General features: G+C 34.1%; 1 protein-coding gene across 8 annotated transcripts in view; it reads right to left on the bottom strand.

Moving 5' to 3' along the window:
• TDRD3 (tudor domain containing 3) overlaps window positions 1–17,936 on the bottom strand; it is a 181,628-nt gene that overhangs the window by 122,674 nt on the left and 41,018 nt on the right. For 4 of the 8 annotated variants that reach the window (XM_003257405.4, XM_030813471.1, XM_012506988.2 and 1 more), the window contains exons 2-3: window positions 16,633–16,717; window positions 11,382–11,447 (exon numbers count right to left, since the gene is read on the bottom strand). In XM_003257405.4, the coding sequence (XP_003257453.2) occupies window positions 11,382–11,447; window positions 16,633–16,717 (151 nt within the window). The remainder of the gene's footprint in view (window positions 1–11,381; window positions 11,448–16,632; window positions 16,718–17,936) is intronic. The other 4 variants (XM_030813473.1, XM_030813474.1, XM_030813475.1 and 1 more) reach the window with 2 other exon arrangements.

The following is a 17,936-nucleotide window of genomic DNA, read 5'->3' as shown; positions in this document are numbered from 1 at the left end:
CTATCACTCCTTCCAAAAGCATTTCCAGTGGCTTCAGGGGAGATTTCCTAGGGATCATTTTTTCATCCATTCTTTTATTTCAAGGGAGGTTTTTGACTAAATTATTCACATCTTTACCTTAAGGCACATTGCCCAACAGGGCAATGTTTCAAGAAAGCTGCCTTGGAAGAAGAAATACTAATTCTGCCTATAGCTGCTTTAAAATCCTGAAAGATAAGCTTTAAATAGCACTTATGACGACATCTTTTTTACCTACTTTCTCTGTCAAAACATCTCTTAGTATCATTTCAACACAATTTGACGTTAATAAATAAATATAAGCCAGTGCGGTGGCACACGCCTGTAATCCCAGCACTTTAGGGGGCTGAGGTGGGCGGATCACCTGAGGTCAGGAGTTCGAGAATAGCCTGATCAACATGGTGAAAACCCGTCTCTACTAAAAATACAAAAATTAGCCAGGCGTGGTGGCAGGCGCCTGTAATCCCAGCTACTTGGGAGGCTGAGGCAGGAGAATCGCTTAAACCCAGGAAGGAGAGGTTGCAGTGGGCCGAGATCACGCCACTGCACTCCAGCCTCGGCAACTAGAGCAAGACTCCATCTCAATCAATCAATCAACCAATCAATCAATAGGGGTGGGATAGGAAGAGAGAAAAAAATAAAGTCTGATTTGTCACATATACCCTGTACCATTCTAAGTATGGTATCAGACCCAAGAAAACAAAAATAAAAAAAAAAAAAGAAATATACATTGTTAGAAATTTCAGAAACATTCCCAATGTCATCCATGTACACATCTAGGGTGAACCCCAATTTGGGCTACATTTCCCTCCAGAGAAGATGTTTGCTTCTGGCAGTAACAACACTGCAACTAAGAGTTTCAGCTTTGGGCTGGTGGCCAAGGGGCAAAGTTAACCTTAGCCAGCACTTTAACTCACTGTAAGTCAGTAGCACCCCCGCTAGCTCAAGGCAGAAACAAGCACATATTCCTTCTAAAAAACAAACAAAAAAAAAGCATTTCTGATTCAAGTGGCCAGGATTCTCACAGAGAAAGATCAAGAAAAATGAAATCATAACAAACTATCATGAGACTTACAAGGAAACAAGCTACGAAGATTGAGAAACATTAAAAAAAATTATTTAAAAAAATTTTAAGCCCCTAAGGACTTGAGAATTTGTAAGTATCAAACACAGACTACAAAATAATAAGCCTAAACTAGAAAATTTATACAAAACTTTAAACCCAATAGGAACAAGTATCTTCTCAAGCATACATGTGACATTTACCAATACATATCAAGCCATAAAGACTCTACAAATTTCAAAATACAGCTATCATTTAGTCCAAATTCTCTGATCACAACGTAACTGAATTAGAAATCCGTAACCAAAACAAACCTAATATTCTGTAATCAAAATAGGGAAAGAAGTAATCATAAGGTTAATTGAAAAATATTTAGAGTTGAATAATGAAAGTACCATGTATAAAACCTTTATACCTGAATATAAAGTTACGTTTGTAAATATGTAAATACACATATTTCCTATGTAAATACAGGAGTATAGTTAAATCAGTGCTAGAAGAAAAATTAATAGCCTTAAAGAAAACTGAAAAAAAAAAAAAAAAAAAAAACTAATGAGTTGAACTAAGAAGTTGTCTTTTATATCATGAACAGCACTCCAAGCCAGCTCAAGAAGCAAAGCAGGCCAGTAGAAATGCCGTATTTTTAATTTATTCTACTGAAATGGTTTAAAATGCTTTGTATTTATTGAAAGCTTAAATGGGTGGGTATTTGTTCATATAGGTCTACAGTACCTCACCAGGGAGTATTCCAGTATCCTGCAGGGTCTTGTGATCTAGCCAAGAGCAGCCATTAACCTAGTGATTAACATGGGAGACATTGTCTTATGGAGAATGGGATGCTTAACTTTGTCAAGCACCTCGGTTAAACATTTGCCTTTTCTAGAATTGCACTTCCCAAGTGCTATTCCAATAAGAGCTGATATTCATTTTACGTACCAAACCTTTTGAGTTCAACTGATCAAATCTAAGGAAAAGTGTTGCGAGAGAAAATTAGGGAAAAGGTGAAAAAGAAAAACCGGTACTAATTCAGTAGAAAAACAATTACTCTAATTTATGTACGTATTGATTGGTAACCAGATTTATCTAAATAGAACTGAATTGGCTAGGAAAAGAAAAACTACATGTTACTCATTTTCCTAAGCTGTCTTTTTGAGGCTTAGTCAGTCATTGGGAAAATGTTTAGGATTGTTTCTTGCTATTAGTCCTCATTTCATGTATGTTACCCTTCAGTAAGTTCTTCCCATTTTAGTTTTCTAGGATTGAAAGGCTTATTATATACATTATTCATGTGTATTGTCATATTTGGCTTTTGCTATATATTTTAACTTCATCGTTAAACTTTTGTATTGCATAGTTTCTTTGGTATATCTTAAAACCTATTTTTGAAAAAATAAAACTAATGAGTTGAACTAAGAAGTTGAGGAAAAAAAGCAGTGAGTTTAAATCAGGTAGAAGAAAAATAAATGAATCAAACTAAAATACAATAACAACATTAGCAAAGTCTATTGTAACAAAGACTAATGAAATTGATAACTGACGAGAGTGACCAAGAAGCAAAGAGTAAAGGCACAAACCAACAATTTAAGAACCCATAACAGTAATAAGAGACATATACATTTAGTAATAAAAAAAAAAGAACTAAGGACAGCGATCAAAATGTCCATAAACTATTAGGTTGGTGCAAAAATAACTGTGGTTTTTGCCATTACTTTCAATGGAAAAAACCGCAATTACTTTTGCACCAACCTAATAGTAAGTGGAAGGACAAAATGTGGTATATCTATACAATGGAATATTAATCACCAATACATAGGAAAAACTATCGACATATGCTATGTTATAGATTATCCTAAAAAATATTACACTAAATGAAAGAAGCCAGGTACAACAGGCTATATATCATGTGATTCCATTCACGTGAAATACCAAGAAAATGCAAATTTATAGAGAAAACTTAAAAGAATATACAGAATAATGTAAGAATATATTATTCTTATTGTAAATGGTGTTTTAAAAATTATATCTGGAATAAGAAGAAGAATAGAATACATAAGAATAATAATATAAGAATAACTGGCAGGTGAAAGAATTACAATCAATATGCAAATATCAGCTGCCTTTCCATGTACCAGTAACAGAGGAAATAGTAATTAAAAAATTTTTTAAACACCATTTACAATAACAAAAATAGATAGCTCCAGGAATAAAGCTTACAAAAGATGCACAGCCCATATACTTCCAATAAATTATAAAACTTTATGGGAAAAATAAATGAAGAGACATACCCAGGGTTGTGCTGGAGCCAGCTAATACAAGCTCACAAAAACTTTTTATGTACATTTCTTCCTAATTCCCAGTTTAGTGATTTTATAACATAGCTTATAATCAGCCAAACAGGGAATATTTATACCATAGAAAGTGGCAAACGCTATGTGTCAGGGCTCTTTTTTGCTCTTCAGAGAAGCATTTTACCAGCATTTCACTGGTAATATCATATCATATAAAGATGTCAATTGTTTTTAAGCTAATGTGCAGATTCAGTGCAATTTCAATCAAAACTCCAACATGATATTTTTAAGAGTCTTAATCATTTGATTCTAAAATCTGTATGGGCAGGGGAGAGAATAGCCTAAGGAAGATTAATGTATTTTGCAATCACAAGATTAGAAAATTTTGATCATTTCAAGTGCCACAAAAGATATGTCTCAATTGAATCTCATATACAATACTGAAGGTAACATAGTTAATACAAGTGCTTTGCAAGATAATTTGGCATTATCTTGTAAAGTTGAATACTGGCTTAATTCCACAATGCAGTAGAGTTCCATTCCTGTTTATATTCCTTAGGGAAACTGTTATACGTGTGCAGAGGTGTGTTGGTAAAATACTTCTGGTAGAGAGACAGGGGAAAAGCCACTGTAATCTGTAATTTGTGCCAATTTCCATGGCCAACCACAACCGTCAACTGGATGTTATTGCACTCTAAATTGGAAAAAGATGCCGACAATCAACTTCATGAGCTGGAACAAGCTGGATCCAGCACACGGCAAGCATCTAACACTATTCCTTGTACCAGTGATCTCAATGGCTCTGGACATTTACTCTGGCGCTCCTGCAGCTACTACTCCAGAAACAATCTTGCTGCAACTTCAACTATTACTGACAGGATTCTCCACAGGTCCCGCTTTTTTGTATGTAACTGGCCCAACTCCAAGGCAGCTACACCTGACTAGCATAGCTGCAAAGGAGGCTGGGAGAAAAGTATCTGGCATTTTCTTCTTCTCTATACCAAAACTCTTAAAATGGGAAATTCCCCCAAACACAGGGAGATAATCTAGGTTTTAGAAATTACAAATATCCACTATACTTATCTTCCATGTATTGTTACCAGTCAAGATCTGTCAAGCTTTATTTTCTATTCTTTAGTTTCCACTACAAAGGAGCTTTTTGTGTCATGGAAAACATTAAATATAGTGTGTGTGTATGTGTGATCTGTGTGTGTATGTGTATATGTACCGTAGAGCTATAACCTAAGATTTTAAATACGCCCGATATAGGGCATCTACCCACTATTCCTTCATTGAAAATCACATCTCTAAAAGCTAACAGTCTAGCAAGAAAAGCAACCTAATACCCTCACTAAACTGAAACAGCTGTCCCTTTATTGTACACACCTTTGACATAGCATTTGTTTCACTACATTGACATGACTGGTTTCTCAATCTCTCATTAGGCTATGTGCTCCAATAAGACAGAGGCTATCTTGATCTCTACATCCCTATCTCTTGGCACAAATACACATTCAGACGCCGTCTGATTAAAAAAATATATTTTGTAGTGCTTTAACTATAATTTACTTAGCACTTCCTAGATACATACCAGAAAATACAGCAGGATCTTTAAATAAGTTCTTTAATTTACCTCCAGAAATATAAAGTACCCTAGGATTATTTGTATATACTAAATAAGAAAATTAAGGACAGAGGGTAAAGTACTTTACCACTGGTCACTCAGTCAGTAAGAGGCAAATTAGAATTCCAATTCGGATCTATCTCATGCCAAAGCCTGTCTTTGTAGTGCATATTCTAAAAGTATGATAATATTTGTTACATACTAAAAACAGATGTAGGTATAAAGGGCAATGAGAATATTAATATTTAAAAATTAATTCTGCTCAAAAGAGGTCAAGAAAATTAGAAGAGAAGGGTCACACCTCAGTTGGAATCTGAAAAATAAATAGCACTTTGACAGCTGAGGGAAGACACTCAGGTGCTATACCAACAAAAAACTGTGATCTTAGGGAAGGTGCAATTCTCTTATCTCCAAAGTAAAAGGGAAGGCTGTAATAGTTTATATTTTCTGTGTTTTTCTGAATATTGAATAGATAATACATATAAATTATTTAACATGGGACCTAGCATAGAATAGGTCCTCAACAAATGACAGAAGAAAAACAAGAACAAGAATTATTAGAATTCACTAAAAACCAGAGTTCTCCTAGGTAAGGTAGGTGCTTGTGCCAAAAAAGATCAAGAGGGAAGCAGATGAGAAAAGCATCAAGAATATTCAAAGAAATAGCTTTAGGGAAGGGAGTACCTAATCCTAATCTCAAATTTTTCAAATGATATTCATATGCAGCAAAGGAGTTTAAGTGGAAAGTAAATAATAAAATTAAAACTTTCTGAATTATAAATATAGTGGTATATTTACTAGAAGATCTACCCCTTAGGAATTTTTAAAACATTTAATAAATTCCTTATAATTAAGAAATTGACAACATAATCTTGAATAGGTTTTTGCAAACTTAAGATTCCCTGAAAGTAAAAAGCCTCAATTTAACCCTCAAAATAACAGTAGGGCACATAAGTTGCTCGTATTCAATCATAAAGTAATTATAGCAAATGAATACAAGGAAAGTATGTGGGACTACCAGCCAAAAGTAACACTTTTCCCAGTGTATCATTTGACAATTTCCACATTTCTATTCTTCACTTCTCTAAATTTTTGTTCCTTGGAACCAAAAAAAGAAAAAGGTAAGTCGAATAGTTTATTTTTAGATTATCTATTTAAAATCCACAGAAGTCCTATTAGTAATTACCAATAAGGACTTGTAAATAAAGCATAAGAGTTTTAGTCATCCATTTTTTCTAATACAAGTAGATGTTTAATTTTAATATACAGCTCACTAAAAGAAACAAATTGTATTACTTAACACAGACTAACATATAGGAAACATATTATTTTATTAAATCAAAAATTAAAACTTTTTTCAATTCCTTTTTAAAAACATCCGATTTCTAGACTATCGAAGGGTAAGAGTACCTTCACTTTGAATTTTAAGGCAGTGAGGCCATCTTGTGGTCGATGTCAGTATTGCTGAGGTTTTGAGACCAGTCACTCCTACTTGGGAAAATTAGGTCTTAATCATAGTTTTACATTTAAAAAGGTATATACAACCTGTCATTCTTTTTTTTTTTTTTTTTTTTTTTTTTTGAGACGGAGTCTTGCTCTGTCGCCCAGGCTGGAGTGCAGTGGCGCAGTCTCGGCTCACTGCAAGCTCCGCCTCCCGGGTTCACGCCATTCTCCTGCCTCAGCCTCTCCGAGTAGCTGGGACTACAGGCACCCGCCACCACGCCGGGCTAATTTCTTGTATTTTTAGTAGAGACGGGGTTTCACTGTGGTCTCCATCTCCTGACCTCGTGATCCGCCCACCTCGGCCTCCCAAAGTGCTGAGATTACAAGCATGAGCCACCGCGCCCAGCCTACAACCTGTCATTCTTAGAACTTAGAAAAAATAAACACAGAACTGAAAGACTGTACAGTTAGGACTCCATAGCAGTACATAAGGTCCTCAAGTAGCTGAATTGGTAAAAAAGTATTTTGAAACTAATCTGTATTTTATAATTAACTTTTACGCCTAGGTTTAAAAAGCTACAGCAAAATATTAAAATTGGCGAAGAATATTAAAGTTATACTTCCTTTTTATCATGACTTTTTCCATAATTTTTAGCTTACAAGCTGCTACAGCAGTCCTAGGACTTTGTAATATCCAAGAAAAACAAAGCATGCCCTGAAAAACTCAGAAAATAAGTTGCATAATATGGCTTCCCTACCACACTTCCCTCCAGTCACAATTTTTACAGCTTTTGAATCAAATATGAAGTGCCTATAAGAATATCTGGAAACCTGGAAGAAATTGTCATCGTCCAACTCTCACCGCTTTTTAAATTTTTCTGAAACTTTTGCATCAAGGCTCTGGGGAAATTTTGTGGAGAAAAGACAGAAATTGAAAAGTATGTTAAGAAGAGAATGGAAGAAAGAGAAAAGAACCTGAGCAAAACTACTATATTAATTAGTAATAAAGCTACTTCTACTTTTTGCCATTCTATCTTCTCCCAAAATAATCAATGATAGTAGCAATTATTAAGACTTCAATTTCAAAGCTTCAGGACGACGCCTTTCTGAAGGCCTCTGATGCATCTTAAAATGAGAGCTGTAAATTCAGTATGTCCGGGATTGGCTGTCTTCCAACTGCATACTTACAATCTTTCTTACCTGATCACAGATCTATCAGCTCTCCATTCTCCCTTTCCATTCTCAAGTTCCCAAATGCTGAAAACAGCATTATCTAAGTCTTATTAATTACAAAAATAATAATACACACTGTGTGATCATTTACTTTGGGCTTTCAGGAGATGAAGTTTGAAGACTCATCTCTACACTCCTTTAATCTACTTCCAAAAAAGATTACTGATATGTCTTGGGGAAGCTCCAGTGCATTGTACTGAGCCTCAGGCCTAGTGAATGAGATTCCAAGGTGGTTGGAAAATACATGGGTGAGGCCCTTTCAAAGGGACCACACAAGGTTAATGGAGGCAGTTTCTAAGATGACATCCTCCTCCCTGCAACATGTTGCTTTTTAAATATTGGGCCAAATGCTCTCCAATCCTCACTCTCCTTTGGCTTTCTCTCTCAGAAATGGTAATATCAGATGGGCTTGGAACTTAGTAGAAACAGTCAGAGCAGAGGTTTTAGCTTGCTTTCATTCTACCAGAGACCAACCTACCTCAAGTAGTAGAATTCTGCATGGGGTTTGGGGCCAAAACCCAGACAATAATGATTTACCAATTTGCCTTACCTTATTCAGTGAATCCCCTTGAAGATCTCTCAGTAACAAGATACCTAGCTGACATAATAAGGATTCACATATTCTTAGACTTTCAAGACAAAAATACCATCCTAAATTGTTCACAATTCTCAAAGCTTGCCATATGCATTGTACTGGATTTAGCATTATCTCATTTATGTCTTCAATGTTGTAAGGGAGTAGTATTTAAATGATAAGGAAATTAAAATCTGGCGAGATTAACTAAGTTATGAAAAGTCACAAAAACCAATAAGCAGGAGAAAGAAGATTTAAATCCAGGGCAATGACCCTATGTCTGGATGTCTCCAATCTGTTCCTGGTCCCTAGCATTTAATGCCCCTCCACCCTTAATCAGAAACATGCCATAACCATGCCTCCTCTGCTTCTTCAAATAGTCTATTGTATATTTTAAGTTTTCTAAGTTAGTTTTTGGAACATTGGTTTTTAGTACGCCCTATTTGAAAGATCATTAGATAACCCAGCTCTTTCTTTCACTCTTTTCTAATATAAAAAGAAAACTAGAAAATATCATTTTATACCAAAATCTGGCATGGTCAAGAGATAGGCAGATTACTTATTCAAATATTCTGTTTCCCAACTGTTGTCCTATATCTTATGCACAGATTCAAACAAAGTTGATTTAAACAAGAACTATAACTTACATAATATTAGTAAGTAACTGATCAGTAGTGACTGATTCTAGAGTCATGCATTTATAGTCATTAATGGTAAAATGCTGGTTAATAAAAGCATTCCAATGAAGACATAAATAAGGAGCTTTTACTATATTAGTCTTATTTTACTAACAAAGAAACCAAAATAATTCAATTCACATCAAAAATACATTCCTTGAATATGTACTTTGGTTTAAGATAGTTACATTTTTATATGACATATGGATTTTTAGCTAAAGACAAACCAAATGAGTAATTTCTGTGTGCCAACTTCTAAAATGTTTATTTAAATTATTTTTCAAAACATCTTCATTAATACTGGTGAAGACAATTATTAATTCTGTGAGAATAATATATATTCTTATATGACATATAAGAATAATTCTGTAAAAAGGCCAGGCACGGTGGCTCACACCTGTAATCCCAGTACTTTGGGAGGCTGAGGTGGGCAGATGACTTGATGTCAGGAGTTTGAGACCAGACTGGCCAACATGGAGAAATCCCATCTCTACTAAAAAACACAAAAATTAGCGAGGCGTGGTGGCATGCGCCTGTCTGTAGTCCCAGCTACTAGGGAGGCTGGGGCAGGAGAATCACCTGAACCCAGGTGGTGGAGGTTGCAGTGAGCTGAGATCATATCACTGCACTCCAGCCTGGGCAACAGAGCAAGACTCCATCTCAAAAATAATAATAATTCTGTGAATAATAATTCTAGAGAACTATTAGTTTATTAATATTGTGTTGGAAGTATGTAATGAAAAGAAAAAATCAACGAGGAAGAGCAAGCAGAGATATCAAATTTTTGTTTCATGTGAAAAGTTACATTTGCATTAAGAATGTTTTAAAAGATAAAATTTGACAGAATAATCTAGATCAGAAAGTTTTAAGGTTATTTTTCTTCTTGCTAGCTGCGTTCAAAGGAAATCTTAAAGAGACCACTGTGCAAAACTTTTAAAAGTAAAAACGCTCTGAAAGAGTGAAGGGAGCAGACAAGAGTCTCTGTACTACTATTCTATTAGCTTGTAGCAGAGGTGAGTTCTCAGCATCTTTTTAGGACACACAGAGAAAGCAGAAAACCAAGAATCAGAAAGCTTCAAAATTTTAAGTAAAATAATGTAACGATGTACAGACACTGCTTTGACATTATTTACTTTTCCTATAGAGATTTGTTGCATTCAACAGACCTAGTCAAGATTGTTGCCTACTTTTCTAAGTATGCTTCCTAGAATTCTACATTTCCTGGAAAACTGTTCAAAATGCAAATTCTTGGATTCCATCCTAGTCCTACTGAATCAGGAACTCAGACGGGAATAGAGGTGGTTTGAGATCCAGCAATCTGTGTTCTAGCCAGACCTCTGGGAAATTCTGGTGCACAATGAAGTCTGAGAAAGCCACTATAACCAAAAGCAAAAGAAATGTAAAGAAACTGGAGAGGATTCTAAGAACAATACAGATGAAAGTAAAGCTTGAGACTGAGAATAAACAAAGGAATCAAGATAGATGGCTTTAGCAAAAAGAAACCTGTGAAAGTGACATTTATGTCTTCACGTATATAATTATTCACAAAGGGCCGGGCGCGGTGGCTCACGCTTGTAATCCCAGCACTTTGGGAGGCCGAGGCGGGCGGATCACGAGGTCAGGAGATCGAGACCACGGTGAAACCCTGTCTCTATTAAAAATACAAAAAATTAGCCGGGTGTGGTGGCGGGCGCCTGTAGTCCCAGCTACTCGGAGAGGCTGAGGCAGGAGAATGGCGTGAACCCAGGAGGCGGAGCTTGCAGTGAGCCGAGATTGCGCCACTGCACTCCAGCCTGGGCGACAGAGCCAGACTCCGTCTCAAAAAAAAAAAAAAAATTAAAAAAAAAAATTATTCACAAAGAAAGGTAACCAGATGTACTCCATTTCTCCTGACGAAAGACAAAGAAGACATGGACTTTAACTTGCAGCATAAAAAGTTTAGGTAAAAATATAATTAAAGTTTGCTGAGTTTGCTGACACAAAAAAATGCATAACACGAATACATATGTGTGTATTGCAAAATGATTGCAATAAACAAATGCACAGCTTCACCAAATTGCTCCTAATACTTTCCTAATCTTATATTTGTATATAATAAGTTCATTAAATAAACGTAACAGTTTATTAAGGTAGCTAAAATAAAAAGGTAAATAAAATTGAAAGATAAGAAAAGGTCATTGTAATGAGTGCCAATTACATCTGGTAAGTCTCACGGTTCATGTAAGCATGCCATAGTTACAAATCCTGAAACAAAAGGTTGTTTTTTTTTTAATGTTGAAAAGTCACCAAAAGTTGAACCCTTAATAATTTTCCATGGAAGTCACCATAACAATGACTTTGTGACCTGTTCACCTCCAGAGTATTTTGCAATTGCAGTCTTTATTGACAAAAAGTAATTCCAGTAATTTAGTTCATATTTATTGTAGTTACCATAATGTAAGAAGTTATTGATTTTCTTTACCTTTTCTACCTTTCCACTATTGATGTCACTGGGGAGGAATTTCTTGCCAATTGTTCTCAGATCTGTCTAAAATAAAAATATTATTATTAAAATGGAATTACAGAAAAGAGTAAATTTAAATCTAATCTCATGAACAAAAGATGAAATTACTTATGGTTTGTGAAACAAAAATTCAGTTTAACTGGTCATGAGATCTACATGTATTATCAATCTTTCAAGTAACAGTGTCCCATAATACGTTGTTTAAAGTATACCAGTGAGATGAACAGTAACACATAAGGCCTTAATCCTGCTCATATTTCTTTAGGTAACCTTTTTACTTACTAACTCTTCTCTGTTAAAATCCAAAACTTAATTTATGTAAATTTTGATCTTACTAAAAAATATCACATTCCAAAATCAAATGAGAGCTTTTGAATACATATGCATAGTATATTTTTAAAAACTGAATCCCATATAACCTTGACATTACATAAAAACATATCGCCCTATAGGCTATGATATCTGTAACATAAAGCTACATAACATACAATATCCCAGGATACAATACCACTGGAACACCAAAGAAGTTATAGTAACCTTTACTATAGTAATTTCATTTGCTTAAACAAGTTACAGAAATAGAAGGTGGTAAACAAATGACTATGAAAATGCAGAAGTACCTGTAACTCAGCAAGGAAAATATAAGGACTAACATAAACAAGGCTATAGCATTCATGACATAAGAAAAGAAAATTCTGACTACACAATCTACATAAAAAGCAGAATATTTTACAACTGTGTCCTCTTTAGAAAGTGAAAATATAAAGGAATGGTAAGAGATTTGTTCAGAGGAAAACTGTCAGTACTCATAAAAAAGATCCAATTATTTAAACTAATAAATTATCCTGATGGTTGAGATAGTGAGATTAGCATAATAACTGAAGTTGTATTGTTTTATTTTTCCTTATAATATAGTAAACAGTAGCTCTTCATCACCTTAAGAACAAGTTAAAAGAAAACAGACTTAAAGTGCATTTAACCACATAAATTACAAGAGAAAAATTTTTGTTAGACTTAAGGAGAAAACACTAGATGATTAAAATTACTGTGATGTGAAATGAATACATACAGAGGGGCAGGACCATCTTCTTTTAACACCTACCATAATAGAATATCCTCCTATTTGAAATATCCATATGTAGTCAGCTTAAGAAATGAGAATATAAGTTGTATAATCCCCACAGATTCTTTCCAGTTTTTTACTACTGTGATTCATAATTTATTCCTTAATGTAATGCAGGGATCACTCAAAGTAAAACTCACTAAATAGAACTGCATGGCAAATTAAGAGCAAATCCAGACTCATGTGTAACAATGCTTTAGACTTATGCTTTCTGCAACCTCAATCCAATAACAGAATTAAAAGAAATATAAGCTGTACCTCACGTTGTACGCCTTTTCACTTGGTAAGTACTGAGTAACATAGGTGTAAAAAAATACTTTCTTAACACCAGCCTTCCCTATATTAAGACGGTTTTAAAATTAAATATTAATAGATGTGAAGCACTCAGTATAATGACTTGCACAGAGTAAGCACTCAATAAATGTTAGCCATTCTGTTTATTTTAGTGAGTATGAAACATGTACTTTTTTAATCATCTGAACATACATAACCATCATATCAATAATGTAACAGTTCATGAAAACATTTACATTATTTTGAAGTCACCCAAAAGCTGAAATATTTAAATATTAATGAGAAACAGAATACATACAAATTTTATAATATATCATGGTCCCTCATTTCTGGTTTTCATCAATAATTATGAAATTTAATTCAAATGAAAATGAGCCATCACTGTAAAGTAAATGAGCACTAGACAAAAATCCTAAACTTTGACCCATCCCAACTGTAATTAAAGAATCATATGATCTAGGACACTGTCACTAATTCTCTAAACCCAGTTAATTTACTCCTCTATAAAATGGAAAAACACCACCAACCCTATCTCACAAAGTTGTTGTCAGGCTAAAAAAAGACTACACACTCAAAGTTTACATAATTTCTAAAGTGCCATATATATACATAGTATGTGTCCTTAAATATACAAATGTTATTTTGATGTATTTTTAGCAAGATGAAAATGATCTACCAAATCTTTAAATGCCCTAAATTCATACTATTAAGACAATTTTATTATTCAGATGCCATTATATCAGGATTGCTAGGACGATGACTGGGTCCAAGAATGCTGTTATATTGAACAACAAAAAATAATAATACAGGAAAACTTTTAGCATCTACCTACCCACACACATATACACATGCACACATAAATACACACACACACACAATCCCTATTTACTTAAGTAAATGCAAGATAATATCTACTTGGCGAATCATTTTATATTATACGAAATCTTAAAGGAAATAAAAATATAATTTGTTTTTAAATTTTTACTAATGGGGCCGGGCGCGGTGGCTCACGCTTGTAATCCCAGCACTTTGGGAGGCCGAGGCGGGCGGATCACGAGGTCAGGAGATCGAGACCACGGTGAAACCCCGTCTCTACTAAAAATACAAAAAATTAGCCGGGCGTGGTGGCGGGCGCCTGTAGTCCCAGCTACTCGGAGAGGCTGAGGCAGGAGAATGGCGTGAACCCGGGAGGTGGAGCTTGCAGTGAGCCGAGATCGCGCCACTGCACCCCAGCCTGAGTGACAGAGCGAGACTCCGTCTCAAAAAAAATAAATAAATAAGTAAATAAATAAATAAATTTTTACTAATGGATAGTGATCAGTAATTTAAGACTGGGCTATCATTAAATATTTTTCTGAATAATTCCAGTATTTGAACGTAAAACTTACATGCTGGATTTCAATGTCATTTCTTAATATTCTTACTCTCCAATTTAAAAAGCAAAAATTAAAAACATTCCTTTTCAACATAAAAAGCTAAGCCTAAAAGTTACATAGCAGATCTGAGGCAGCTATCTTTAGAAAGGCCAGCTTACAAGGTTAGCCCTAGGCTGGCAGCTAGGGACTTTGCACTTGGACCACTCCCTAACTAAAAATGTAATTCACTGCATGGATTATTCATATAAACAATATGATTTATGGTGGACATCTGTTTTCTGGGAGGGATCTGAAATTTTGGTACCTCTGTGGGCAGGCCAATAAAGGCCTTGAGTATTAGTCTCCAGAGGGCTTTCCTGGAAAGAAACACTATATACATGTTACTACAGTGTTCATTGTTAGATAAAGGAACAAGCTCAGCGTGTACCCCATAGAAAGAAGAGAAGAAAACTTGTTCATGGATTATCCTCCCAATATATAATTAGCTATGCATGTGTGGGTACGTACATATATGCACAATAAGAATCAGTAATACATGTCTTTCTCAACTAGTGGTTAATTTCCCACCATCACTCAAAAGTTGAAAAAAATTCAACAGAATACTATAAATGCCTAAATTTTATTAAAAGATGTTAAATTTGGAAAAACAGATTATTTGTCTGGTATAGGCTTCACCCTAATCAAAATGTTTTTTTTCCTATCATATGGCATCATAGCTTTGGACTGCAGTATTTAACCACATATTTCAGGGAAAATAAAAAAGACAAATTAACTCATTCAGATAATAGTCAGCATGCACCTCCCTCTTATGAACACAGCACAAATACTTCATCCTGATTTATTTTATTCAATTTTCATACCAATTATAGTTTATTGCTATTTATCTAAGTATATAAATTTAAAAAAAAAACCAGCAAATTGTCATAAAATCTCTTTCCTAGAATCTTTAGGAAGTTTTTCTTAAACAAGAGTCCTTTATAATATTTTTAAGCAATAGAATTAACTAATTTCAGTGCAAGACAAAGAAAAACAGTTTTTGGTCATAAATAACATGTATAATTTCTAGCTAATGCTTATTATTAAAAAATTAGTCTTTTATTTATTAAAAACCTAAATACTTAGCTCAGAAACCAAAATAAATGATCTTACTTGTTAAGTAAAATTCAAAGAGGCTGAAAAAAAGATGACTCAGTGTAGGACATAAATTTTATCTGTTTAAACCCAAGTTTAATTTTATAAATATAAATTTAAGTAATTTTAACGTTAGATTTATACATTTATTTATATTTTAAATGTTCCCTGTGCCCATCATTTCTGCTTTACATTGATTTTGCAGTGATATGATGGATTTGTCAGACTATAGTTCTTTTAGGAATTTCATTGACTATATATCGTAGTACATAAATTTGATTGTTTATAGCTTATTATAAAGCTACATAGAAAAACAATCAGAGGGTAACTGCAGGAATGAGAAAAGAACATTTGTTTACTTACTTTTTTTTTTTTTTGAGACAGAGTCTCGCTCTGTTGCCCAGGCTGGAGTGCAATGGCACGATCTTGGCTCACTGCAACCTCCACCTGCTGGGTTCAAGCGATTCTTCTGTCTCAGCCTCCCGAGCAGCTGGAACTGCAGGCACACACTACCACACCCAGCTAATTTTTGTATCTATACTAGAAATGGGGTTTCACCATATTGACCAGGCTGGTCTTGAACTCCTGACCTCATGATCCTCCTGCCTTGGCCTCCCAATGTGCTCAGATTACAGGCGTGAGCCACCGTGCCTGGCCTGTTTACTTACATTTTTATTTCAAACAATTTTTATAACTCTTGAAAAAACCCAAAGCCAATCCAGTTATGGAAAAAAAAAAAAAAACAGCTAGAGGGTTGGGTGGAGAAAGAGTTGAAAAGAAATATACACTAAAACATTAATAGTAATTATAAGCAGATTTAATTTTCTTATTTTGCTTTTCTGTTTTTTCTGAAATGTTCCACAATAAGTATTATTTCTATCATCATGAAAAGTTATTTTGAAACAATAAATACCACTGTCAAAAAGTTATAACCTAGCTAGAGTTTCTATGTAAATTAAATGGCAATTCATTTTCATGAATAGTCAGTTTTTACTACTATTACATAGCTACTGTAAATGTTAAAAAAGTCTATAACTGATCAGTGGGTGAAAAAAAGGGATGTTAATTTCATTTTTTCCTTTTTCATTGGATTCTGTATAATAGATATTAATAACTTGCTAATATGAGATTACCAAATTCAACAAACGTCACTACAACTTAAAATGGACAAAATAAGAAAGATGTTCTCTATATTTGTTATCATATAACCCAATTTATTCTGAGACTTTTTTATGAATATAGCTTCCAGATTTCAAATGTTTACAAGTTAATAAATATAACCTACATTGAGAGCAATCAGGATGATGTCATTTACATTGACTTTGTCTGGAGAGCTTGTGCAAGCTTCAATGCCTTCATCTGAAAGATACCTGTTAAAATAAAATAAATGGCTTAATATTATCTAAAATCAAAATTAACCAAAATTCTTTTCCTAAGTCTACATGCAATTTTGTTTTCTACTATAAAGTGCTTCTGCTACAAATACTAGGGAAAGAGTCTTGGATATGGATTCCCTGTTTATTTACTATGTCTTATAGAAGAGATGAACAGTGCATACTTTTCTTTTGTACCCTTAAAGAGATGTTGTGTCAATAAGATTATTCATATGCTTTCTGAGAAAAGCTATTTAAATGTCAATATACTTAAGGGATGTATAAGCTACTCTTTGCTATTATACAAATATAATCTCGACTTAAGTATCTGTTAATACAGTAAGCTCTTAAAAAGAGATTGAGATGTGTTATAAAAATAAAACTAAAATTAACACTGTTTTAAACTTAGTACAGAAGAACTTCTCTCTGGACTTTCTCAGATTATCTTCTCAAGTTCCCTTTCTTTCACATAATGTTCTCAAGCATCCTTCAATAAAGGCTATTAATTCCAAATAACACAAAGATAAGCAACTTTTTACAATACATCTTTTACTTTTCCTATCTCTTTGCAGTTTTTTTTACCCATTGTCTTATTTGCCCTTTTTTCTTTTATCCAGTCCAAATCAACCATGCATCTGTCAGAGACAATTCATTCAAGAGTAAAGAGATTACTGAATCTGAAGGAAAAAAATTCATCTCTACCCATACCCATGGACATTTTGAAACTCTTTGATAAACTCAACAATTCTGGAATCAACCATCAAAAATTCACTTGTAAAAACCCCGATTAATATCTCACATTTTTTATAATCAGTATCAACCCCTTTAACCCAATGGCTAATGGTACCATCACCATTGCAGACATTCTTCCACAGTTAAAAGGATCCAAGACTGCTAGTCTAAGAGATCTAACTCAAGCTCATTTTTGATGAACAGCAATTCCACCATCAACCCTCAACACTAGACTGATTCTAAGATACTTATCAAAGTAAACCTTACCCAGAAATAGCAACCAAAAAAAGTGCCTTTAAGAAGTAGAGAATAATTTCTCCAAAGTAAAAAAGCAAGTGAAAAGAAATGTGAATAGTTAGAACAGTACAGAAGAGCAATAGAAGATTAAAGTAGATAAGCCAATGAGCAAGACCAAGGAGATAAGTCAAAAATATATATATTTAAATCAAACCAAGAATGTTAACAAAATTAGGTACTATTAAAA

Source organism: Nomascus leucogenys, chromosome 5 (assembly GCF_006542625.1).
Source record: "Nomascus leucogenys isolate Asia chromosome 5, Asia_NLE_v1, whole genome shotgun sequence".
Classification (NCBI taxonomy): Eukaryota; Metazoa; Chordata; class Mammalia; order Primates; family Hylobatidae; genus Nomascus; species Nomascus leucogenys.
This window is presented reverse-complemented; position numbering and strand designations above follow the sequence as displayed.